Below are 26276 nucleotides of genomic sequence, written 5' to 3'. Positions count from 1 at the left end.
TCACTTGTCATTACTAGCAATTTTTAAAAACTATTGTGATAAAATATATATAACCAAGCATTTGCTTTTGTAGTTATACAATTCAGTGATATCAATTATACTCACCATGTTTTAAAGCCATCATCACCATTATCCATTTTCAAATGTTTCTCATCACCCTAATCAGAAATTCCGTAATTGTTGTAACCCACACAGTCGAATGCGTTTGCATAGTTAGTAAAACACAGGTAAGCATCTTTTTGGTATTCCTGCTTTCAGCCAAGATCCATCTTGACATCAGCAGTGATACTCCTTGTTCACATCCTTTTCTGAATCCAGCTTGAATTTCTGGAAGTCCCATCTCTATGTACTGCTGCAGCTGTTTTTGAATTATCTTCAGGAAAATTTTACATGTGTGCGACAGTAATGATACTGTTCAATAATTTCCATGTTCTGTTGGATCACTTTTCTTTGGAATGGGCACAGATATGGATCTCTTCCAGTCAGTTGGCAGGTAGTTTTCTTCCGGATTTCTTGGCATAGATGAGTGAGTGCTTCCAGCGTTGCGTCTGTTTGTTGAAACAACTCAGTTGGTATTCCATCAATTCCTGGTGTCTTGTTTTTCACCAGTGCCTTCAGTGCAGCTTAGATGTCTTCCTTCAGTACTGTCAGTTCTTGATCATATGTTACCTCATGAAATGGAAGAACATCAACCAGTTCTGTTCGGTACAGTGACTGTATTCCTTCCATTGGCTTTTGATGCTTTCTGCATTGTCCAGTATTTTGCCCTTAGAATCCTTCAGTATTGCAACTTGAAGTTTGAATATTTTCTTCAGTTCTTTCGGCTTGAGAAATGCTGAACATGTTCTTTCCTTTTGGTTTTCTAACTCCAGGTCTTTGCACATTTCATTATAATACTTTACTTGGTCTTCTCGAGCTGCCCTTTGAAATCTACTGTTCATTTCTTTTACCTCATTTCTTCCTTTCACTTTAGCTACACTATGTTCAAGAGCAAGTTTTAGGATCTCTTCTGACATCCATTTTGGTCTTTTCTTTCTTTCCTGTCTTTTTAATGACCTTTTGTTTTCTTCATGTGTCATGTCCTTGATGCCGTTCCACAGTTCATCTGGCCTTTGGTCATTAGTGTTCAGTGCATCAAATCTGTTCTTGAGATGGTCTCCACATTCAGGTGGGATATATTCAAGGTTGTACTTTAGCTCTTGTGGACTTGTTTTAATTTTCTTCAGCTTCAACTTGAACTTGCATATGAGCAATTGATAGTCTGTTTCACAGTTGGCCCCTGGCCTTGTTTTGACTGATGATATTGAGCTTTTCCATCATCTCCTTCCACAGATGTAGTCAATTTGATTCCTGTGTATTCCATCTAGCAAGGTCCATGTGTATAATCGCCATTTATGTTATTGAAAAAAGTTATTTCCAATGAATAAGCCATTTGTTTTACAAGATTCTGTCATGTGATCTCTGACATAGTTTCTATCACCAAGGCAACATTTTCCAACTACTGCTCCTTCTTTGTTTCCATCTTTCCCATTCCAATCACCAGTAATTACCAGTGCATCTTGATTGCATGTTTGGTCAATTTCAGACTATAGAAATTGGTAAAAATCTTGAATTTCTTCATCTTTGGCATTAATAGTTGGTTGTAAATTTGAATTAAAAATAGTCATATTAACTGGTCTTCCTTGTAGGCATGTGCATATTATCCTATCATTGACAGCATTGTACTTTAGGATAGATCTTGAAGAAGAGTGCGACATCGGGTTTGGAGGAAGACTCATTAACAACCTGCGATATGCAGGTGACACAACCTTGCTTGCTGAAAGAGAAGAGGACTTGAAACACTTAACTGATGAAGATCAAAGTGTACAGCCTTCAGTGCTGGTTGCACCCCAACATAAAGAAAACAAAAGTCCTCACAAGTGGACCAATAAATAACATCATGATAAATGGAGAAAATATTGAAGTTGTCAAGGATTTCATTTTACTTCAATCGATAATCAATGCCCATGGAAACAGCAGTCAAGAAATCAAACAATGTATTGCTTTGGGCAAATCTACTTCAAAAGACCTCTTTAAGGTGTTAAAAAGCAATGAGGACTAAGGTATGCCTGACCCAGGCTATGGTATTTTCTATCACCTTGTATGCATGTGAATGCTGGACAGTGAATAAGGAAGAAGAAATAAGAGTTGATGTCTTTGAATTTTGTTGTTGGTGAGAAATATTTAATATACCATGGACTGCCAGAAGAATGAACAAATCTGTCTTTGAAGAAGTACAGCCAGGATGCTCTTTAGAAGTGCTGATGGTGAGACTTCGTCTTACATACTTTGGACGTGTTATCAGGAGGGACTAGTCCCAGGAGAAGGACATCATGCTTGGTAAAGTAGAGGGTCAGCGAAAAAGAGGAAGACCTTCAATGAGATGGACTGACACAGTGGCTGCAACAATGGGCTCAAACATAGTAATGATCATGAGAATGGCAAGTGTTTCATTCTGTTGTACATAGGGTGACTATGAGTTGGGACCAACTCAATTGCATCTAACAACAACAATCAGAAACCCTTTAAGACATAACTCCCCATTTCCTTCTCTCCCCAACCCGTGGTAACCACTAATAAACTTGTGTTTCTATGCATTTGCTTATTCTCATATTTTGTGAGTGGGGTCATAACAATATTTTTCTTTTTGTATTGGACTTATTTCACTCAGCATAGTGATTTCAAGGTTTATCCATCTCATAGCATGTTATCAGAGTTTTATTAGTCTTTATGACTGAATAATATTCTATTGTATGGGCATACCAGATTTGTTTATCCATTTATCTGTTGATGAACACTTGGGTTCTACCTTTTGGCTTTTGTGAATAATGTTGCAGTGAACGTTGGTTTACAAGTATTTGTTTGAGTCATTGCTTTTACTTTTTTGCAGTATATACTTAGGAGTAGAATTGGTGGGTGATATGGTAATTCTGGAAACCCTGGTGGTGTGGTGATTAAGAGCTACAGCTGCTAACCAAAAGGTCAGCATTTCGAGTCCATCAGGTACTCCTTGGAAACCCTCTGGGGCAGTTCTACTCTGTCCTGTAGGGTCACTATGAGTTGGAATTGACTTGTCAACCATGGACGTTATGGTAATTCTAAGAGCTTGGCTGGTAACCAAAGATTAGCAGTTTGAATCCACCAGCCACTCCTTGGAAACCCTATGAGGCAGTTCTAGTCTGTCCTATAGGGTCGCTATGAGTTGGAATTGACTCAGTGACAATGGGTTTGGTTTTTATATGTTTTCCTAAGAAGCCTTGGTGGCACAGTGCTTAAGCTTGGCTCCTAACTGACAAGTGGGTGGTTGGAACCCGCTAGTCGTTCTGTGGAAGAAAGATGTGGTGGGAAAAAGATGTGGAAGCCTGCTTCCATAAAGATTACAGCCTTGGAAACCCTATGGGGCTGTTCTGTTTTGTCCTATAGTGTCGCTGTAAGTCTGAATCAAGAACAGGGGGTTTGGTTTGTTTTTTTTTTTTTAAACATGTTTTTCTGTTTAATTGACATTGAGATTATGATAAGAATGGATTGGAATGCCAGTAAATCTCCTGGCCCATTGCTGAGTTTTGGTGTTTTGTGTTGTGTTCTAAGTATAGATATCCAAAGGGAAGAAGACAAAGTGAAACGATCTGTGAAAGATGCTGCCAAGAAGGGCCAGAAGGATGTCTGTGTGGTTCTGGCCAAGGAGATGATCAGGTCAAGAAAGGCTGTGAGCAAACTCTACGCATCCAAAGCCCACATGAACTCCGTGCTCATGGGGATGAAGAACCAACTTGGTAAGATGACAGTTACCACACGGCCACCTCGGTAACCCTGACACTCTTTTTTTTTTTAATTTTATTTTTATTGTGCTTTAAGTGAAAGTTTACAAATCAAGTCAGTCTCTCATACAAAAATTTATATACACCTTGCTATATACTCCTAATTGCTCTCCCTCTAATGAGACAGCACACTCCTTCCCTCCACTCTCTATTTTCGTGTCCATTCAGCCAGCTTCTGACCCCCTCTGCCCTCTCATCTCCCCTCCAGACAGGAGATGCCAACATAGTCTCATGTGTCTACTTGATCCAGGAAGCTCATTCTTCACCAGTGTCATTTCCTATCCCATTGTCCAGTCCAATCCCTGTCTGAAGAGTTGGCTTTGTCAGTAACCCTGACACTTGCTGTTATTGTCAATACCAGTTTCCTTGAAAAGGAAACACAGACTCAACTCTGGTTTTTATTCTTTGTGTTGTCTTAATTGGGCTGTGCAAAATATTTTGCTATTTTTATTGTTAGGTGTTGTTACTCTTTTTTTTTGGCCAGTGTTTTTGAAGAAACAACAAAACTGATGTAAATCTGCTTTGTTTAGGATTTAGGATATATTTCCCCATGGGAACAATGTTATGCTAGTGACCTGAGAGTTGAGTATAAGAGGCTGGCCTGTGTGTTGGAGAGAGAAGAAAAGTTTTCTCCCTCTATCTGCAGCCCGGAGCAGCCCTAGGCAAAAGTTTAAGATAGCTGAAGTTTGGCTTTGGCTTCCACCTGCCTCCTTTTCTGTCTCGTCTCTAATTATCTCCATAATACATCCCACATCTTAGAAACTTGCAGACTTCGTAATGGGTACTCAACATACATGTGAACTACCAATTGTAGATCTTTCTTACAAACTCATCCTAATGCTTAAAATAAAAACAAAACAATCTTGTTTCAAGTGTTCAGTATAATACTGTTTACAGTCTTTTACAGGTATGTCTCCAGGTCAATGACAACTGGAGCCATAGTTCATATTTTACATCCAGTTGGTTTCTTTTCTTATTTAACTTCTATTAAATTGTTGTTGTTGTTGTTAGGTGCCGTCGAGTCAGTTCCAAGTCATAGCGACCCTATGTACCACAGAATGAAACACTGCCCTGTCCTGTGCCATGCTCACAATCCTTGTTATGCTTGAGCCCATTGTTGCAGCCACTGTGTCAGTCTCTCATTGAGGGTCTTCCATTTTTCCACTGACCCTGTGCTTTGCCAAGCATGATGTCTTTCTGATCCCTCCTGACAACATGTCCAAAGTATGATCAGACATAATTTCTGTTAAGTTAGAAAGTCCTAACTCAGAAACCCTGGTGGCATAGTGGTTAAGAGCTACGGCTCCTAACCAAAAGGTTGGCACTTTAAGCCCACCAGGTGCTCCTTGGAAACCCTATGGGGCCATTCTGCTCTGTCATAGGGTGGCTATGAGTGGGAATTGACTTTACGGCAGTGGGTTTGTTGTTTTTTTTTTTAACTCAAAATTATAGTTCTTTGGGAATGGCAGCAAGTGACTGTCAGATACTTAGATTGAATGTTGACTGAGAAATGGTGGAGAAATATTTCATTAAAGACTATGTCTATCTCTCTGTCGGAGACTAAGCTAATGAGTACATCACACTCAAAAGTTAGAAGATGCAATGCTTCAGGTTAAAGAGTGGGGCCCAATGAGTTCCTGATGTATTACTTGGTTGTATTTGGCCCTGAAGGTATTTTCTGCATGTTCGGTTTTAACATTTAGATACGGTTTTAAAATACGCCTGATAGGGAATGTGTCATCAGTTTCTTCAAAACTGAAGAAAATAGTCATTGATTGAGAAAAAGTAAGAAAATATATAGCAATCAAAGTGATTACACCCCATCTTCTTAAAAAACTCCCCAGGATTAGCTTCACTTTTAAAAATCACATTCAGTCCTAAAATCTGTATTTCGGCTCATCAAAATACTGGATATATCACCTAGATGTGGCTTTTGAACTAGCCACGCCTTCAGTGTTATGAAAAAACAGTTTTATCTTGTCATTTTGAAAGCTCTAATAAATGCTTTTTTTTTTTTTTTTTAATAAATGAGCTTTTTTGCAGCCTTTCACAGCCAGTTTTGAAAGTTTCATATTTACTGCCTGTTTTTTTTGTGTGCAGCGTGCTGAAATGTGTGTATCAGTTTGGCTGATTCCAGGTATTGAGTGTTTGTCCACCATTTTGTCATCTGATGTGATTTTCCTATGTGTTGTAAATCCTGCCTCTGTGATCTTAGTGAGGGGGGATGGGCGGCAGGTGTGTTGACAAGGCAGGACTGCATCTACTGGATTGGATGGTGTCTCGAGCCAGTTTCTTTTGGGATATAAAAGAGAGAAGGGAGCAGAGAGACAGGGGAACTTCCTACCACAAAGAAAGCAGTGCTGGGAGCAGAGTGCGTCCTTTGGACCCGGGGTTTCTGAGCAGAGAAGCTCTTAGTCCAGGGGAAGATTGATGAGAAGGACCTTCTTTAAGAGCTAACAGAGGAAGTCTTCCCTTGGAGCTGATGCCCTGAATTTAGACTTTCAGCCTACTTTACTGTAAGGAAATATGTTTCTTTGTTAAAGCTATCCACTTTTGGTATTTCTGTTATGGCAGCACTAGATAACTAAGACAATGGTACAGGACTGGCCAGTGTTTCGTTCTGTGGTACATAGAGTCACTGTGAGTTGGAACTGACTGAACACCTAACAACAACAGCAAAACCTGTCTTCTGGTCTTTGCTTTTGGGCAGATGTTGCCCATTTGGCTTTGTATAGTTTATTAAACTAGGAAGCACTTTCCTCACATGTGTCATTGTTTGCTTTATACGCCTGTCTAATCTTTGGCTGAAAGCTGGGCATCGGTCGTGGCTTCCTTTCTGAGTTAGCAGGGTGTCTGGGGTCATAGTCCTAGGGGTTCCTGCAGTCTCAGACCAGTAAGTCAGGTCCTTTTTTGTGAATTTGAGTTTTGTTCTGTATTTTTCTTCTGCTCTGTCCGGGACCCTCTATCGTGATCCCTGTCAGAGCAGTCGGTGGTGGTAGCCAGGCACCTTCTAGTTCTGGGCTCAGTCTGGTAGAAGCTCTGGTTCATTTTGTCCATTAGTCCTTTGGGCTAATGTTTTCCTTGTCTTTGGTTTTCTTCATTCTCCTTTGTTTTGAATGGGATGGGACCAATAATGTCTCTTACATGGCTGCTTACAAGCCTTTAAGACCCAGACACTACTCACCAAAGCAGGATGTAGAACATTTTCTTTAAGAACTATGTTTTGCCAATTGACCTAGATGTCCCCTGAGACAGTGGTCGCCAGCCATCACCTCCAGTAACTCGGTCCCTCGAGGTGTTTGGATGTGTCTAGGAAACTTCCATGACTTCGCCTTGGTCAAGTTGTGCTGACTTCCCCTATATTGTGTGTTGTCTTCCCTGTCCCTTCACCACAGTTAATACTTGTCTACTGTGTAGTTGGTGATTCCCCCCCTCCACCCCTCATGAAAAAATTTTGATTTCCTTCCCCCACTATAAAAACTTGCGCCTCTTCTAGTCTTCATCATCTCTGTAAATGGATCTGTATCTACCCGCTTTCCTCAAGCCACAAACCTAGGAGTCCTCCCTTTTCTCCGTTTACCTCACAGCCCTGTCACTCTTCCTCTAAAGTTGTTGTTAGGTGCCGTGGAAAGTGGAGCCTTGAAATTTTCCACTTAGGAAATTGCTACCACTTCAGTTCAAGTTGCCATTGTGTCTTGCTTGGATTAGTACAGTAGCCTCTTCATCATCTCCTTGTTTGTGTAGTCACCAGGTACGATTCATACTTCACACGGTATTCGAGTGCTCTTCATAATAAGCATATGTGATTGTGGTATTTTATTTAAATTACTATGTTACACATTGCATTTAGATTTGAACCCAAATTCTTAACCTGGTCTGTAAGGCCCTGTGTGAGATGGCAGTTGCTCTGACCTTGGCTTTTTCCCCTTTCTGTTCTTCATCCAGCCACACTAGCCTTTCCGTTTCTGGAACTGGCCCAGTTTACTACTATTTCCAGGAATGTGTTGCTCCCAGCTCTTTCAGTGAATTCCTCCTTCTTGTCATTCAGGCCTCAGTTCAGATGGCAGGTACTCTGAGGCCTGGCCTGGTGCCCAATCTAAACGGCCCCCCTCACATTGCTACCACCACATTCCCTTTAATTTCCTTATGGAACTGGTGGTGTTGTTAGGTGCCACTGTGTCAGTTCTGACTCGTGACGACCCCATGTGTGTGGAGTAGAACAGCCCCATAGGGTTTTCAACGCTGTGGCCTTTTGGAAGCACTGGGTCCTGGGGATAAAGTAGTGAATATTAGAGACACAGTCATCGCCCTCTTGGTGTGGGGTGAAAATCTAATCATCAAATGGGTAAGTTTATAATTGCAAACCGTGATGAGCACCAGGAGACTGTAAAAGGGAAATGCAGAGGCAAGGGTGTCTCCTTAAGGCACTGATGGAATCTGAAGGAGCTCGAGCAGTAAAGTGTGTCCGTGTGCGTGTGCGAGCAACCTAGGGGCGTGTTCCTGCCAGAGTGCCCAGCATGCGTGAAGGCCCTGGGGCCAAAAAGAACTGTGCATTGGGATGACTGAAGGAGGCTCTGGGAGGCTGGAGTTCTGAGGACAGAGGGGAGGATGGAGACAAGTGCAGAGTGACACCTGCTGTAGCGAGGGCGCAGATGCAGTCGGAGTTCAGAGGGCAGGTGTTATTCTGGGAGAACCAGGGAGGCATCTGAGTAGAGGGATTACGCTGTGAAATACCTCAGGCTGTGTTCAGCAAACTGCACTTGATGTTGTTTGACAGGAGCGCACTAGGAAGGTAAAACCGAGAGCCAAACCCGTTGCCGTGGAGTCAATTCCCACCCATAGCGATCCTGTAGGACAGCATAGAACTGCCCCACAGGGTTTCCAAGGCTGCCACATCTTTCTTCCTCTGAGCGGCTAGTGGGTTCGAACTGCTGACCTTTCAGTTAGTATTCGAGTGCTTAACCACTGTGCCATCAGGGCTCCATATTAGGAGAGTAGTGGGAGGTCAAGCTGGAAAGGTAAATTGGAGTCCAATTTTTGAGCGTTAGGCTGAGGGGGCAGTAGTGGAGGCCCCCTCCAGTGCACACAGGGACTGCAGATGTACAGAGGGACTGAGGCAGCGAGATTGGAGGCAGTGGGACCTGGGAGTAATGGCGGTCCTGAATAGGTTAGGCTAGGAGGGCTGGAGTAGAAAGGAGGAATCTGAAGAACTGCTCTGGGTGCAGAGTAAATGAGACTTGATGAAGGCATAAACCAGCCTCAGGTGCTCTGAGCCCTTGTCTCCAGTGCCATTAACAGACACTGGAAACACAGGGTGAGGAGAAGGCTCCAGAAAAAGAGAGTCTTTTTGGGCTGAGCAGAGCACCTCCCTGGGGATCAGTGGCTGTTTGGGTCACCCTGCCTCCCTGGCACCTAAGTGCCATGGCTGTGGAAGGGATTGCAGGGAGGGTAGCTAAGAGGGGTGATAGAGGGCTGTTGCTTGTTGTCCCTGAGGATGGAACCTGGGGGCGATGGGGCTGTACGTTTTGGGAGTGGGAGATGAAAAGAGAAAACTGAGAGTGGTATAACCAGAGCTCTCAAGAGGTGTTTGAAGCCCGTCTAGCTGCGTATCTCCTTCCCCTCTCCTACCCCAGCGTTGCTTGGTTGACAAGCCATCATTTGACGAAGTCGTTTCTTTTCCTTTAAGATGTTTCCCTATTCAAATGCAGGTGTCCCTGGGAGGGGTAATAAGTTAAGCCTCGTCAGCTATTAATATACTGTCATGATTAGATGCTTTCCAAGTGACAGCTTCCTGGCAGCAGCTCCTTGCAGAATGAGACATATAATTGTGTTTTGATTGGGGCGGAGGTTAACAGAGATTCAAAGGTGGGGCAGGCCTGGGTGCTGAGCCAGGTGGGGCCTGGGTGCTGGGGGCAGTGCATGTCCCTGCACCTGTTATTTCCTCCTTTGGCCTTTTTTTCTTTGTTTTCTTTCCATACTTTGATTGGAGTGCTTGAAAATGAGTTTGCAAGAAGTGGATCTTTGAGATAAAGTACAACATTTGTGAAATTTAAACCTACTTGTAGAATCAAAGCACATTTTTCATAATTCTTTTAGTATTTTTAATTTACAAGTGATACAAGCTTATTGTAGAAGGAAAAAAAAAAAAAAAACAGTAAAGCCTGCGAAAGCCAGAACCTGTGTAATTCGGAATCCTAGAGAAGGGAAACTCAAATAATTTCCACTAAAACGAGTGATAGAAAAGTGGTTAAGACTATACCCTGCCAAAGGCGGAAAACTTACGAGACCCAGAAAAACAAGGCAGGCCTGTCAAGTTCCGGCTCTCACAGGTTTCACTTTATAAAATTAAAGTAAATGTTAGCAGTTCTTTTGTCTTGGCCTCAGCCAACTTATCTACCAGGAACTACTGTCAGAGCACCATCTGAGCTCTTCTGCAGTTTGCTGTTTTTAGTCTAACAGTGTGTTATTTTGGCGCGCGTGCGTGTGTGTGCGCGCGTGTATATATATATTTACTACCCAAGTTTATAAGTCCAAGCCCAGATTCTTAAACAAATAGGAACAGACTTTCCCCCTTTATTTGGAGAAACGTTTAACTGTGACCTAGCACATACATAATTAAAATTCAGTTTCTCTGAGGCTTATATATAAGTAGTCTTAGAAAACGTGTGCATATTTCATGGTGGAATGTATTCAATGGTTTCCAAATTTTTTCCTTCAAAACTTTTAACAAATGTTAAGTTCCGTAGTGCACAGTTGTCTTTTTACGATAAAATGTTTTCCCCTGCACAAACAAAACACGTTACTTGAAATTTTTAAAGAAGGGAAAATATCTACCTCCTTAACAAATTAAATTTTTTTAAATATTTATTTTAGTTGTTATTTACATGGATACTGATTTTACTCAGCTATAAATATATGGACTCGGCTGGTAACCAAGAGGAAGAGGTGAGCAGTTCAAATCCACCAGCAGCTCTTTGGAAACCCTATGGGGCAGTCCTGCTCTGTCCTATAGGCTCACTATGAGTCGGAATCGACTCGATGGCAGTAGATTTGGTTTTGATGTTTATCCCTATACCCAGAAAAACCCAGTGCCATCGAGTCCTATAGGAAGCCAGAATCATCGGGAAGCCACATTTTGACCCACATTAGCTTTGCTTCCCACAGAAATGACTTTCCTGAGCTATGTTTCATAATATTCCTTACCTTTTTTTTTTTTAGTGGATAAGAAACAGCCATATGAAAAATAATTCTAGAACTTCTATGCAGTTAGTTACTGGCAAAGCGAGTTGTTAGGTGCTGTCAAGTCAGTTCCAACTCATAGAATGAAACCATGCCCGGTTCTATGCCATCCTCACAGTTGTTGCTGTGTTTGAGCTCATTGTTGCAGCCACTGTGTCAACCCATCTCATTGAGGGTCTTCCTCACCCCTTAGAACAATCACAGGATACTATGTGTGTGAGACACATCTCCCTGGTCATTCTTGTCTCCTTGCTGATTGTTTTCCTGCAAATATGAAAGCTTCTTAGAGTTCTAGATTCAGACTGAGACAAAACTGTAGTGACTCCCAGCTTGGCCAGGCACTACAGGACTGGAGGAAGCCTGCTTGCCAGTGTTGGCAAATAGCATGGTGTAGAACGGCTCTTAGAACTTTAAGCCTCATGAAATTTCAAAACAGATTTGAGGAGTTGCCAACTCTTCATTTTGAGATGTTGAAGGCATTAGGGGAAAAAATATCATCTGCTGCTACCATGACTTCATCTAAAGGTAGGATCTTAGATGACAGTATTTCCCTAGCAAGGAACCATTAACCACCTTACATGGACACACACATAGAGTCATTATGTCTTAACCTGACTTCTTCCATTTTGCTGAGGACCACAGAACAGTCACTATCCATAGATTTCTCTCATTTTGCTGAGGACCACAGAATAACCACTCTCCACAGGCTGGTTTCTCTCACTTTGCTGAGGACCATGGATTGGCCACTCTCCACAGGCTGGTTTCTTTCACTTTGCTGAGGACCCTGGATCAGCCACTCTCCATAGGCTGGTTTCTCTCACTTTGCTGAGGTCCCTGGGTTGGCCACTCTCCACAGGCTGGTTTCTCTCACTTTGCTGACGACCCTGGATCGGCCACTCTCCACAGGCTTGTTTCTCTCACCTTGCTGAGGACCCTGGATCGGCCACTCTCCACGGGCTGGTTTCTCTCACTTTGCTGAGGACCGTGGGTCGGCCACTCTCCACAGGGTGGTTTCTCTCACTTTGCTGAGGTCCCTGGATCGGCCACTCTCCACGGGCTGATTTCCGTCACTTTGCTGAGGACCCTGGATTTGCCATTCTCCACAGGCTGGTTTCTCTCACTTTGCTGAGGACCATGGATCGGCCACTCTGCACAGGCTGGTTTCTCTCACTTTGCTGAGGTCCCTGGATTGGCCGCTCTGCACAGGCTTGTTTCTCTCACTTTGCTGAGGACCATGTATCGGCCACTCTGCACAGGCTGGTTTCTCTCACTTTGCTGAGGACCATAGATTGGCCACTCTCCATAGGTTGGCTTATGGGCAACATGGTTTGGGCAGCGTAAAGCCTTCTGTTTTCCACTATGGCCCTGACAAGGTCCAGAGCTCTCTCTCCCATTCCTGACTTCTCTTGGTGTCATGGTCACTGGAGGGTGGTATTTCTCCTTAAAAGTCAGCCACAGGCCTTCAGGCCACTCCCCAGCTCAGCCTGTTGGTGTGTGTGTTGAGAATTCATGCCACTAGTAAAGGTAGCAGACAATTTAGAAAAGTCAGTTTCTTGGTTACCTAGCAGAGTAATGTGTTCTGAAGATACATAAAAAACTTAGAGTCCCTACTCCTGCTCCCTTTTATTGGAATGGGTCCTCATTTGGCTGTCTGCCTCTTTATTCTATCCTGCATCTTGTTGGGCTGTCCAATCTGGTTTCCACCTTTTCCGTTTCAGCGGTTCTTCGAGTGGCTGGCTCCCTGCAGAAGAGCACAGAAGTGATGAGAGCCATGCAGAGTCTCGTGAAGATCCCAGAAATCCAGGCCACCATGCGGGAGCTGTCCAAGGAGATGATGAAGGTGACCTGGGGCTGGCCCTGCTTCCCCTTCCAAACCACAGAGGGTCACTAGCAGCATGAGGGTGGGTGGGCATGGACAGACCATTGCTGCTAGAAATTATTCTGAGGACAGAGAGGCACCTGTGAACACTTGTTGAAACCACCTGAGCTAAGTACGGCCTGGTCAAATTGCCAGAGTGTTCCTTAGAAGAAGCAAGAAAAGTATACCCAGAGCCTTAGGGGAGGTGGGGGATCCAGGGAGCAGCTGTTCGGGGTCCAGAGAGGTGGAGTTTGCAAACTGCAGCCTGAGTAGGGAAGACAGAATGAAGCCTGGTTCCTCTGGCTGCTCCAGGGGGGCTGTCATGAAGCTTCAAGGCAGGTTGTTCTAAACCCAAGGCTGACAAACTTCTTCTGTAAAGGGCTAGGTAATAAACATGTTTTATGTGTTGTGGGCCATACATTTCCTGGAACTACTTTGTAGCTTGAAAGCAGCCATAGAGAATATGTAGACAAATGGGCATGGCTGTGTTCCAATAAAACTTTATTTAAAAAAAAACAGGCATCAGACTGGATTCGGCCCAGGCTAACCCCTGTTCTAGACTAAAAAAGAGGCAACTAGGAACAAAATAGAAAATATACAAATACCTGCCACCCCAGGATGAGGGCCGGCACTAGTGGCCCTTGGACAGGGAGAGGGCCAAGGAGGACATTGTTGCTGAGCTCCTGCCCCCTAGTGGCTAAGGGTGCATCACACTGTCCTGTTGAGTCCTCCCAGCAGCCCTGGGGTAGGTACTCTTAAACCACCATTTTACACAGGAGGAAACTAGGTCTTAGAGCTGCTAGGTGACTTGCCTCAGGTTGCATAGGTAGTGACCCGTCTAGGGTTGAGCAGAGATGTCTGACCTGATCGTCTGTGCTGCCGCCGAGGAAATACCTCATGAAGGTGCCCTTTTGTGCTTCAGACCTGTGGCCCAAGAACCGGGATTGTACACTATAAATTTTCATAGCTTGTGTGCAGAAATTGCCTCCCTCTCTCCTAGAATTCCATTTATAACTTGAATTACATACGGGGCTATGGTTCATGCGGAAGAGGGGCTGGAGAAGTTGATGGAAAAGAAAATCATCATAAAAAGCCCAGGGCCCAGGTCTTTGGATGAGAAGTCCTTGGGTGGTGGACGTGTGGAGGGAACCAGGTCAGAAGGGTGTGTCCCTTAAAAATGATGTGTTGATTTCTTGTCCCCGAGCTGGCGATTGACTGACCATCCCCTAGAGCTGAGTAAGGAGTGACTTCACGCCTGCTCGTTCTCATTTATATAACTACCAGGATCTGAAGGGAAACCTTTTTTTAGAATCGGGGTTTTTTTTCACGTTTTTTTTGTTTGAATACTGAAAGTAATATAGATTTAGAAGAAGGCTTGCATGTGGTAGGTATTTATCAAATGCATCTTATGATGCATCCCCAGGTATGTATTGAAGCCCCCATGGGGGCCCAGCTCCTGGAGGCCAGGGACCTGGTCTTAGTCACCTCATTTATTCCCACTGCTGGCACAGGGGAGGTATCTGATGAATGGTTGCTGATTGAGTGAATGAACAAATGAATGACAACTTCCCCCTCCAGGATGTGGAGGCCTATTACTGTCAGGATCCTGGTAGGCCACTTTCAACCAATTAGTAAGTCCTTACTGAACCTCTTTTACAATAGCCCCCAGCACTGAGATGTCTTCCATTCAGCCAGACCGGAGGGCTCCACCTGGGTGCCCAGGCATGTGAATTTGTTATTTGTTCATGTTCAGGCTTGGGAGGAAAGTGAGCTGAGATGGGCAGAATGTAGTACTAGCTAGGTGCATGTCATTAAGAATCCAGTGGTCTGGAAGAAGAAAGGCAGGCAGCATAGACAGGTTGCTTTAAATTGAATTCATCTGCATGGGCAATGGGAGCTGTACCCTGGCCCAGTGCTGGGGGGCGGGGGAGGAGCTGCCACATGTGACCTTCTGCTCCCAACTCAGCAGGACCTGCAGGTAGAGAGCAAGGGGTTCGTTTCTTGCTGGTGGCAAAGCAGTCAGGACTTTCCTCTCCTGGCGGCCTCAGAGGCCTGAACCTGTGCTTTCCCTCGTCCTTCCACGAGAGCCACTCAGCAGCCACTTCCTACCTCTCTGCCCAGGGATGTGAGTAGCCCTCCTTTTGACATTGGAGGGTGCAGTTCTCCTTTACTTCAAAAAGAGCCAAACAAAAAATAGCCAGTAGAGCCTTGTCTGGGAGCTAAGGAAACCCCTAAGAGGGAAGACCCCAGGGCCTGGAGTCTTGGGCTGTGCAGGAGACCAGTTCTCTCGTGCTCTCAGTAGTGCTATGCTGCCTTGAGATCTGGCCGGCTGGCGACGGTAGGCCACCAGGCACAGGGCTTCCTGTAGAGCAACCGTTACTGTGGTAGGTCCAGAAACAGTCTTACTAGTTTACCCAGGAGTGGATAATTGGTGAATTGAGTGGTCCTTGCCAGACCCACTGGATTGACCCTAAGCATTCCTTTCCACACACCACGGTACCTGAGAAACCACCTCAGGGATCAGCAGGTTTATCAGATGGTTCTGGGATGAGAGCCTTGCTTCTGGCCTTCCCCAGGCCCGATGCCTGGTGCCAGTCCTGGTGGCTGCCAGCAGCTGGAATCTGGGTATGCTAGAGTCCTCTTCAGGCATTTCTCGGGATTCCACGGGGCCCGCTCTGCCGACAGCATTTGTTATCACAGTGCCTACTGTGGCTACAACCAACTTTCACACCACGTTTCAGCTCCTGCAGTCACAGATTATATCTGCAACTTCAGGGCAGTTGCTTCCCAAGATTCATCTGTCAGCAAGTTCCCCAAGTGCTGCCTGACATTATAGGCTGGGTTACGTCGGGAAGCTCTGCTGCTAGCCAGCAGTGGCCCTCCCCAACCTTGGTGCAAAACTTGGAGAGCCGTCTCCCTTTGGCCCGTTTGCCTCTGTGCAAAGAGGACAGCGTGCATTGTTTCTCTGGCCCTGCTGCCTGTGTGTCAGCCCTAAAAAGGATGGACCGAATGTGGAGCGGGAGACTACAGCGTGGTCAGTGCTGGTCCCTTAGAGGTGTCTGCTGGGCACAGATTTAACATAGGGGGAGTGACAGCTTATTCTGTGTTTAGGCTGGGATCATAGAAGAGATGTTAGAGGACACTTTCGAAAGCATGGACGATCAGGAAGAAATGGAAGAAGAGGTGGAAATGGAAATTGACAAGATTCTGTTTGAAATTACAGCAGGTATGAGGCTTCTCCTCCACCTTCCTTCCTCTCATGGCCATTCCTCCTGTGTTCACGAGTCACCTGGCAGCTTTTCTTTAGGCCACAGCTCCTTAGTCAGGCATGTTTCATTTTAGATTATACAAGTCATTTTGTGAAAAATAAGCATGATATCTATAACCATCGTTTGAAAAACCCAATTTTTTAAGTTCCTAGAGTTTTTAATGGAAGGTATTTATGCTCATATACTGTTGTTGGGAGTTTACATTGGTTCAGTTTCTTGAAAGCAGTTTGGCAACACCCATCAGAAGCCCTCGGCGTAGCAGATCCACTTCCAGGGTGTGCTGAAACATTTAACTCAAGGAAGTCCATAGTACCTTTGTTTATAATATTGAAAAACTTGCAACAAACTAAACGCCTAATAATTTGAATTTTGATTGAATCAATTGTGTTGTGTCTATTTTAATGGAATACTTGTCTTAAGCTTCTCTAGAGGAACAGAACCACTGAGAAATACATACATATATAGGGCGAGGAGGAGCCCTGGTGGCGCAGTGGTTAAGAGCTCAGCTGCTAACCTAAAGGTTGGCAGTGCGAACCCACCAGCCACTCCCTGGAAACCCTATGGGGCAGTTCTACTCTGTAGTACAGGGTTGCTGTGAGTCAGAATTGACTCAGTGGCAACAGTTTGGTTTTGGTATATATAGGGGTGGGGGGAGATTGATTGATTGACTTCAAGGGATTGGCTCACAGGATTGTGGTGGCCTGGCAAGTCCTAAATCCAGAGATAGGTGGCGTGCTAAAGACTTGTGCAGGCTTGCATTTCGAGATCCGTAGGTCAGGTGATGGAAAGAATGCAAAGTGGAGAAAAAGACAAGTTCTGCCAAAATGTCTGTTTATAGCCTGAGGACAGGACATACCTAAGGAAACTCTTTTCTCAACTGATCGATTGATTAGATTACATCGTGGAACAGCAGCTAGTCTAGTGTTTGGCCAGATCACTGGGAGCCATAGCCTAGACATAAAAAATTGACCATCACAATGGCTATATGGCTATGATAGATGATACGAAAATATATTCGTTGACATGGAAAGATGTTCACAACACATTTTGCGAAAAAAGCCTTGTTACAGAAATTTGTGTCTTTTCATTAAAAAAATCATGTCTATAGAAAAAGTCCGGAAAGGGGATAAATAAAAATGGCAATAGTAGTTATTGCTGAGTGAGTTTTGAAAATTTATTTCTACTTCTGGATTTCCTGAATTTTATGTTTAATAAAAATATATTTGGTGGGATTAAATTTTTTAGTTGGGGAGGAGTCCCTGGGTGGCACAGATGGTTAAGCACTTGACCCCTAGCCAAAGTCTAATGGTTGGAACCCACCCAGACACATAAGACAGGCCTGGCAGTATACTTCTGAAAGCTCACAGCCTTGAAAACCCTAGGAAGCACAGTTTTACTCTGCACACATGGGGTCACCATGAGCCAGAATCAACTCAACAGCAACTAACAACAAATGGTTGGGGAAGAGTAGTTACAGTATTTTTAAACAAATAACGCACGCTTTTTGCATTTGTTTGCCAGCTGTATCCACCCGCTGCAAACTATTTTTGTAAGCGCACTATGTTTTTTTTTTTTTAAACAGCAACATGTGAAAGAGGATTGGCATGACGGTGCTTTTGAGGGGAAAGGTGCGGTCAGCAAACAAATGCAGAAGACACGTGTTATTAGCGTAAAATGTGGTAGTTACTTTAGGAAAAAAAAATGTGAAAATCTAGAAACAATTTAGTTTTACTCAGAAGATTTAACATCTTCATGAATCTTGAAAATTAAATTTTTAGTAGTGTTTAGGAATTTAGATCTGGAGTTTCAAAACCAAGATTCTTAAAATCCTTACGACTAATCATTACAAGCTAGTGTTTGCCCATTTGTCAGAGTGAGCAAAACTCCACCAAAGCAGCCCTTTTCTGTCTCTTGTCAGATTAGTCCCGTTGTGAAAGGCAGGGAGGATGAGGGACCACTTCTTTAAAGCTAATTTGTTTGCAATTTCTCTTCAGGGGCCTTGGGCAAAGCACCCAGTAAAGTGACCGACGCCCTTCCGGAGCCTGAACCTCCAGGAGCAATGGCTGCCTCAGAAGATGAGGAGGAGGAAGAGGCCCTGGAGGCCATGCAGTCCCGGCTGGCCACACTCCGCAGCTAGGGGCACCTAGCTGTGCACTCGAGCTCTTGCCGTGGCTCTCCTGCTGGGTGCATGCACACTCCTTCAAGGCAGCCGCCATGTTCTGCATCTCTTGCACTACACCCTGTCATGAGGCATTGCTTTCTGGAAGGTTCTCTGCTGATACAGTGACTCCCCAGGTTAAGAACGTCCAATTTACGGACAACTCCTACCGAAGAGTAGACTGCCATAAAGCCTATTGTATTAAAGATTTGAGTTAAATACAATGGTTTGTCATCATGAGTGCTCGTACTACTTTGTGAGGCTCAAGAAGCATTTCTTAAGTGTTTTATGTGCATAGAAAGGTAAAATACATACTATATACTGAGACAAACATTTGACTAACTGTGCTAAGAACAGTACGTACCTGTTCTGACTTACCTACAAATTCGACTTAAAGACAGACTTAGGAACAGATCTCATTCATGACCTGGGGGACTGCCTGTATCGCTTCATTCTGTGCAGAGGTCTTAGGGGCTGTGTTAGGTATCAAAGGGATTGTTCTTATGAGAGGTGGTGTAATTAAATGCATCATTTTCAGGGGTATAAACGAAAGTATCTTATTAGGAGGAGGGCAAAGAATTCTGTCTTCTCATAAAGTACTTCTGAGAATAGAGTTGATTGCCTGAATGCTGAGGACTCTACAATTTTTTTTTTTTTGGTCTGTAAACACTATGTAAATGGATTTTAATAAATTTCTGCTTTAACACTTGGTCTTATTATAGGTTGTCACGTGCAGTGAACTTTTGAGGTGTTTGCTGTTCCAGACTTTTGGCCTTGGAAAGAGGATGTGCTAAATAATCACCAGGAGTATGGGACCTGAAGCTCAGGGGAAGGGGCTCTGCTCTTTGGATGCTGCTCCCCTAGAAATCACAGACATGGCGAGGGAGCCGTGCTTCTGTGTTTTCTCATCTTTTTAACCAAAAAGGGTGCTCGGGGATAGTGCCCCTGGTCCTGCTAGCTGGATGGTTGTATTGTGTATTATATCCTGGTATGTGTGTGTGTCTTTGCAGCTAACTACCATCCCTTCCTATTACAAGTAGTGCCCAGAGAAGCTAGCTGTGGGATTAGGACCCTTTCACCCTGACTACCTAAACTGCTTTCAGCTGGTTGTCTTGAACACGTGGGATAGGGGCCTACCCACCAGTGCATTCTCAAAGCCAGGAGCTGACCGCTGAGAGGTAAGGTGTGGTCATCCATCATAACCAGTTCTCCCACATCTGGGGCATTCTTAAAATGCATTTATCAATAATTCAACAGTAGCAACTTGTATTTATGTGTTTGACAATTTACAAAGCTCTTTGACCTAAGTGATATGATTCAATCTTCACAGATATAAACAGCTCAGCTGGGACATACCTAAATCATAAGAAACGGCAAAGGTGGGGTTCAAAGCTAAAACCCTGTGGTCCAAGTCCTGTGTGCACTGAACTCACCAGGCAGGAAAAACACCCAGCCCTTTGTCATGGGTTGACTTTTGTAGATTGTGTAGAGAAATCCTGATGTCGTGGAAGTCCCGTCATACAAAGCAGCCATCTGGAATACAGAGGACCCTCCTCTTACTCTTGATTTCATCTCAGGCTTTAGCCGCAGGATCACATTTATCCAGCTAGTTTCCTGACAGAACCATGTTGGGATTGAGGGATGCTCTTAATCCCCGAGCATTTCTGTTCTTATGTGGATAATCATACTTTATCCAGGTGGGTGACTGGACAGTCAGGACAGATAAAGACACCCTCTCTTTCAGCCATCCAGATAAAATGATCTCATGTAGGACTGGCTGCATCAAGAGATAAAATGTTCATAGCGGTATGTGAGAAGAATCCAAACGTTCATCAAAAATACAAAGGATAAATTTTGGACTAGTCACATAATGGAATACTCCACAGTGGAAACATACAACAACATGAAAGACAGAAGGGCACAAAAATGTATGTATTATTCCACTTCTATAAAGTTCAAAAACAGAACTATAGTGTAGGAAATCAGAATAGTGGTTACCTTTGGGGAGAAAGGAGCGAGTCAGTGGAGAGGGTACAGTGGCGGTTGTCAGGATGCAGGCAGTTATTTCTCTCACTGGATGGTGGACACACAGGTATTCACTTGGTGATGACGTATGGAGCTGCTCTGTACGTGTTTCTGTTTCTATTCTACCTCTCAGAGGCGTCCTTGCCAGGTTCTGCCTGTGTGTGCATTACACTATCTTCTGCTTGTTTCCCTGGCTGCCCTGCTAGACCATGGGCCCTTCCAGGTGACAGCCTGATGTCCTCTTCTCTGTCACCTTAAAGCGTGTGGTTTCTTGTGTAGCATCTGATTCCTTTGCTTTTAGGAAAATTCCCTAAGCAACCTCTTACACCTGTAATGCTAGATCCAAGGGAAGTTGAGTTCACAACCAGATGCCAATGAGCTGAGCCAGAATATTACATGAATACTTTAATGGAAAATGCTTAACACTTAAAATTAGCAAAGCTTTATTTAAATTAAAACTCCATTTAACTACAGATGGTTAATCCCAAGAATTGTACAGTAGTTGATCTCTGCTATTTAATACCAGTCCTATGCCACACAGTAAGAACTGCATCTTCCGCCATTGCTCTTCTCAACCCTACGGGGCGGGGGAGGGGTGCTCAGACAGACACGAAACAGTACAACCCAAACAAGCTGCACAGAGCGACTCCTAATAGTTACAGACCCACTTTGACTAACCTGCCCGACCAAACAGCTGGGGAGTAACTGCAGGTATTGTTTCAGAGCTGATGAGGGTTTCGTTTTTACAGCGTGGTTAAAGTCCTGCCCTAGGTGAGAAGTCACAGTTTAAGGATGCATGTTCTGTAAATAGTTACTACATATACACATTTAGTGTCTGTAAACACTAGAAATATACATTAGACAGAGTACCCTCACAACTCGGGCACAGTTTAAAAAAGAAGATGAGGTAACATGAATCTCAAAGTCCACAGGAATCCTGCCTGAAGAGTTTGAACAGCTGCCAGTCATTCCCTTCCATCCTGCGGGGGCCAAGGCGTCTCCGGGACCCTCAGGGTTTGCCAAAACTGGCTTCGCTGGCTTTCAGCATAGCAACTGCGTCCTTCACTGCATGGTAGATGACATTCTTCACCTAAAATAACAGAGACAACATGGCCGTTTCACCTTTAGATTTAAAATCTGTCACCAAGAATAAGCTTCCCACCCTGCTAATTTTATTACTCCTCTCGATTAGAATTTTAAACTTGAAATTCATCACAAAATGTCAGTACCGGACAGGTCTCTGAGCTCCTTCAGGTCAGTATTTCCAACATTTTAAATCCATGCCTCTGAAGAATGTAAAAGCTCGTTTTCGCCCCTCGCCAGGCTTTGCTGCCAGATGGCCTCCTCCCATAGCCGGCGAGTGCAGGGAGGGGCAAGTCCCAGGAACAGCCTTATTCTTTTCAGAGTTTATATATCCCTCTAATTTTCCAAATAGGAAATTAAATGTTTTATAATTTACCATTAAAAGTCTTTTCAAAATAATACCCTGTCAGACTCCTTCAATCCGAGATTCTTTTCTCCTCTACCTGTGGTTGATGAGAACACCACAGCACTAAGGTCAAGTGCTTTGTTCAAGACCCCTGACTGCAGCTGAGCCAAGGTCGAAAGTTAGATCTCATTGTTAGTACAAAAGCCTTTCTAGTCAGGACAGTCCTTTAAAGAGTCTAAGCAATACCAAAACAAGGTGAGATTTCCTCAAGGTCTATTCTTTCACTTAAGTAGACCGTGGAACTGGAAACGAACCCAGTACGTTGCCTCACTGTATCTAATGCAGTATGGCCAAGTTCACGGACCTGTATAAGGTCTGTCCCTTAATGTGCCCTCATGCAGAGTCAGAGGATGCTAGGGACCTGTGCTATTTTTACCTGTAGTTTATCTTCATGATTGGTATGAGTCTGTGACAGATAGCGGAATTCCTGAGTAAGCCAGAAGCAGTGTTTAACATGCTCTGGAGAAACAAAATCTTCAGCCACTTTGATACAGCTATATAAGTTATGGACCTGGAAAAAAACGAAGCGCATCAGTAACACTCAAAAATTCACAGCATAAAGAGAATAAAGAATAAAGTAACGTTCTTGCCTGATGTGGAGCTCCTGCTGGGATAAATACGACATCCCCAAGAAACTGTACAATAGCCCAGCCTTGAACTCCATATTCTTGATGAAGACGCTTTCTTAGTGATCGGTCTAAATACCAGCTCTGATCATGAATAGGATCATGGTCTGCTGGGTTTTCTTGACCTTGCTCTTCTGATACCTAGAATACATTCAAAATATTATGGAACTGAATAACATGGTAAGTGAACAGTGTTGGTAGGTCAGTAAATGTCGAGCGTTCTTCCACTTAAGTACCTCTGTTGGCAGGAAAACACAAGTAGTGATCAAAAACAGCTGACTGAACCAACAGAAAAGAACTGAAAATGTGGCTTCCCAAACTGTGACTAGCGGTCTGTGCATATGTTTGTAAATGCTGTATTTGGACAGTATTTTGAACTAGACTTTTGAAAGTAGGCTCAATCTTAGATATAAACTTGTTCTGCAGTTAGTTAAAACCTATATATTACTTTATCAGTCTAAGCCACAAATAGTCCCAAAGATAGATATAGATTAAACTTTAAAGGAGAGCCTTGTTTATTCTAGACCAGTATCTGGCAAAGCACAGACTGAGGATAACACTCTCAAAGGAACAATATGGTGACCAAGTTTTCTGGAAGACTCAACTGATCTTTACCAAGAAGCACCTTGATTCAAATGAACACTGGGTAGGGACTTCACACCCAGTCCTTAGACTGAAGAGTATCAGACGAGGACATCTGGGTTGCACCCCGCAGCTTCAATGGTGAAAAGGTTAAAAATGGAATGTACCCCATCTTTCTAGTTGCCTACAACCTCCACACAGAACCCCTGCTGAATGACTACCAACTACAGGGGAAATCAATATCTTCAAAACAACGGCCGAGTACCTTCCCAATGACCCTCCACAAGATAATGGCCACAAATAGGGCCTGAAGCCTCCCTAACTTACCTCTAAGTGAGAACAGGCAAAATCTAGGGACCTTAGTAGCTCAAACACGGCCACCCAGGGCCAAAGCTTGATAGATGAACTTCTGAAGTGCTTAGATTTTCAAGGCAATAAAAGCAAACAGGTGCTATGAGATGGCCAGAGGGACCAACTTGAAGGCAGAGCACAAAAGCCTCCAAATGCACTATAATAGGAAACTGACAAGCCCCCCTCTTTCCAGAGGTCTGAGCCTAACCATTTAGAAAACCTGTTCCTTGGCAACCACTTTTGGCCTATCCAATCTGATGTGTACAGATTTAACTTCGAGGTGGTGACAATTCCCCAGCAATCCCATCAGTTCACAATAGGTAGTACTGTATAACATTGCTAGTCTCTAGACTTTTCTCAAAACCTGAGTGTCATCCACATCTGTGTATCCATCGTGAATATGGAGATACACTGAACTTGCTCCCTTAGAACTTAACGCTGTAAGAGGAGCAGCAAGTCTCGCCAACTAGGAATTCAAAACAAAAATGGTTATGACATTATAACATGCTTAAAGGTAATAAACAACCCCAAAGTCACAAGACAAAGCCATTCAGCAAGATTTTTTAAAAATACACAAATCCCCAAATCAGAGGTCTCTTCTCACATGCTGTAAGGGTCAACAGCATACCTTCTTAAGGAATTCCCGTATCTTCTCTGTGTCTTTAGCAGCATATATGTGCCAGAGGGCTCCTGGCTTCTCTTTTCCTTCAATAAATCGCTTTATTGTGAGCTCATCAGAATCTCCATCTTGGATAGTTTTAAGGACTTCTAGAATAAGGGAAAGCAAGTATCAGACTGTGGTCCCTAGCTCAGAGGTAAGCCCCACTTCCATACTCAGCCCCCTACCTTCTTCCTGGTCACACTGTCCTTTGGGAATTCCCACATAGACCATGACATTAGCTGCATCAGATACATCTAAGTGAAGATTTGTTGTTCCATATTTCCGATCTTCTGCAGTAATTAATCCTGCAAAAAGAAAATGCCTTTAATTTACTCAACACAACAAAGGCTACCACAGTCTTTTCTACTCCCTAGGAGATACCTGGTCACAAAATTTTAAAAACTCTTCTCTAATCATGTAGAAGTAAAAGAACAATATTTTATAGTTCTTTTATGTTTTTCACTTTGAAAAAATCTGTCAAATATCTAATTATATGATAAACAGCGAAGAAACAGGTTGTCAACCATCAGTGTCTACAGAAGCAGCAATCAAGAAATCAGATGATGCATTGCACTGGGCAAATCTGCAGCAAAAGACCGTTTTAAAATCTCAAAAGCAAAGACGTCACTTTGATGACTAAGTTGCACCTGATGCAAGCCATGATATTTTCAACCACTTCATGCTATGCATGCGAAAGCTAGACAACGAAAAAGGAAGATCAAAGAATTGACGCATTCAAACTGTGCTTATGAAGAATACTGAATAGACCACTGACTTCCCAAAAGAACGAACAAATTTGTCTTGGAGGAAGTACAGCCTGACTGTTCCTCAGAAGCAAGGATGGTTAGACTTCATCTCACTTATTTTGGACACGTCATTAGGAGAGACTAATCGCTGGAGAAGGACATCATGCTTGGTAAAGTAGAAGGTCATCGAAAAAGAGGGAGACCTTCAATGAAATGGACTGACGTGGTGGCTGCAACAATGGGCTCAAACACAGCAACAACTGTGAGGATGGCACAGGACCAGGCAATGTTTCATTGTGTTAAACATAAGGCTGCTATGAGTTGGAGCCAACTCAATGGCACCCAACAACCTAACAACAATTTTAGGACTTTTGTTCCTGCTGAGATGAGTCAATGTGTTAGCAAGAAAAGAAAGAGTGTTCAAAAGTCAAAAACTAGAAAGCAGGAAACAAGGGAGGTAAAGTGAACAACTGAAGCTGGGATTTGTGGAAGGCACACTGCTCCCGGTTGGTTTTCACAGCCTAGGAAGGGCTCTGGGGCAAGAGACAAACCCCAGAGTCAATTCAAGATGGGGAGTCTTAGCAGAACACCTTCACCCACATACACATAAAGCTGGGACCTCAAATGCCTCTATACTCAGTGTAAGAGGAATATTGCTTGGCCCTAAGAGATAAGTGGTGAGCCAGAGCACAAGGTCCCCTCCAGTGCTCACTGTCTGTGACTAATCTCCTCCCCACAGAAGAGGGTTCAACCTGAAAAAATTCTTGCAAAAAATAGATGGCTGTTGTGACTGGACAGTGAGGGCATGGAGAGTCCCTAGAGTAGTTTTTTCAGCTTTGAGTGAGTTTGGAAAATATTTCCAAAATAAAAAGGTAAAATTTAAGAAGAAAAAAGCAATCAATGGAGAAGAAGGAAAATAAATGGGTGCAGCTATATATGACAGCATGGATAAATACCAAAAACATCTGCTTCTACTTAGATAAAGCTCACAAGCAGGTTAAAAACTAAACAGTATTTTTCAGTTGTATAAACATATATGGTAAGTTTTAGATGTAAAGGAATGATAAACACAACTTCAGAATGCTAAGGGTGGAAGAAAGGTGATGGATCTAAGAGCCTGGAAATGAGAACAGGTCTCAAAGCCTCATCAGGGGCTGCTTGTTGGTTTCGCCAGTGCTGAAGTGATTAAAACAAGATCACGAAATGAGGAAATAACACCCACCCAGCCATCGGCCCTAAATCCATCCAGTCTTAGCCACAGATTTCTGCACATTTGATAAAACCAGTCTCTAAAGTGAGGTAGCTTGAATTCAGATGGAACCAAAATTATAAAAGCATAATGGTCACAGGGAAAGGATCCCCAGAAAATAGAAAATCCTGAAACAAAATACCATGGACTTTTATGGAAGAAAACA

The 26276-nt window shown here is 43.6% G+C and overlaps 2 protein-coding genes across 4 annotated transcripts in view; one reads left to right on the top strand and one right to left on the bottom strand.

Moving 5' to 3' along the window:
• The window catches only part of CHMP3 (charged multivesicular body protein 3), a 47432-nt gene extending 28335 nt beyond the window's left edge, over positions 1-19097 (top strand). For both annotated transcript variants that reach the window (XM_064268814.1, XM_064268815.1), the window contains 4 exons: positions 3633-3812; positions 12815-12936; positions 16066-16180; positions 18218-19097. In XM_064268814.1, coding sequence (XP_064124884.1) covers positions 3633-3812; positions 12815-12936; positions 16066-16180; positions 18218-18360 — 560 coding nt within the window. In that variant the 3' untranslated portion in view covers positions 18361-19097. The remainder of the gene's footprint in view (positions 1-3632; positions 3813-12814; positions 12937-16065; positions 16181-18217) is intronic.
• A 2192-nt stretch (positions 19098-21289) lies between these two features.
• Positions 21290-26276, bottom strand: part of KDM3A (lysine demethylase 3A) — a 56447-nt gene continuing 51460 nt past the window's right edge. For both annotated transcript variants that reach the window (XM_003420422.4, XM_064268813.1), the window contains exons 21-25: positions 24301-24420; positions 24083-24222; positions 22486-22662; positions 22272-22406; positions 21290-21496 (exon numbers count right to left, since the gene is read on the bottom strand). In XM_003420422.4, coding sequence (XP_003420470.2) covers positions 21416-21496; positions 22272-22406; positions 22486-22662; positions 24083-24222; positions 24301-24420 — 653 coding nt within the window. In that variant the 3' untranslated portion in view covers positions 21290-21415. The remainder of the gene's footprint in view (positions 21497-22271; positions 22407-22485; positions 22663-24082; positions 24223-24300; positions 24421-26276) is intronic.

The sequence above is a fragment of the Loxodonta africana genome, chromosome 15 (assembly GCF_030014295.1).
Source record: "Loxodonta africana isolate mLoxAfr1 chromosome 15, mLoxAfr1.hap2, whole genome shotgun sequence".
Classification (NCBI taxonomy): Eukaryota; Metazoa; Chordata; class Mammalia; order Proboscidea; family Elephantidae; genus Loxodonta; species Loxodonta africana.
Note: the sequence above shows the minus strand (reverse complement) of the source record. Positions and strands in the feature narration are given on the sequence as shown.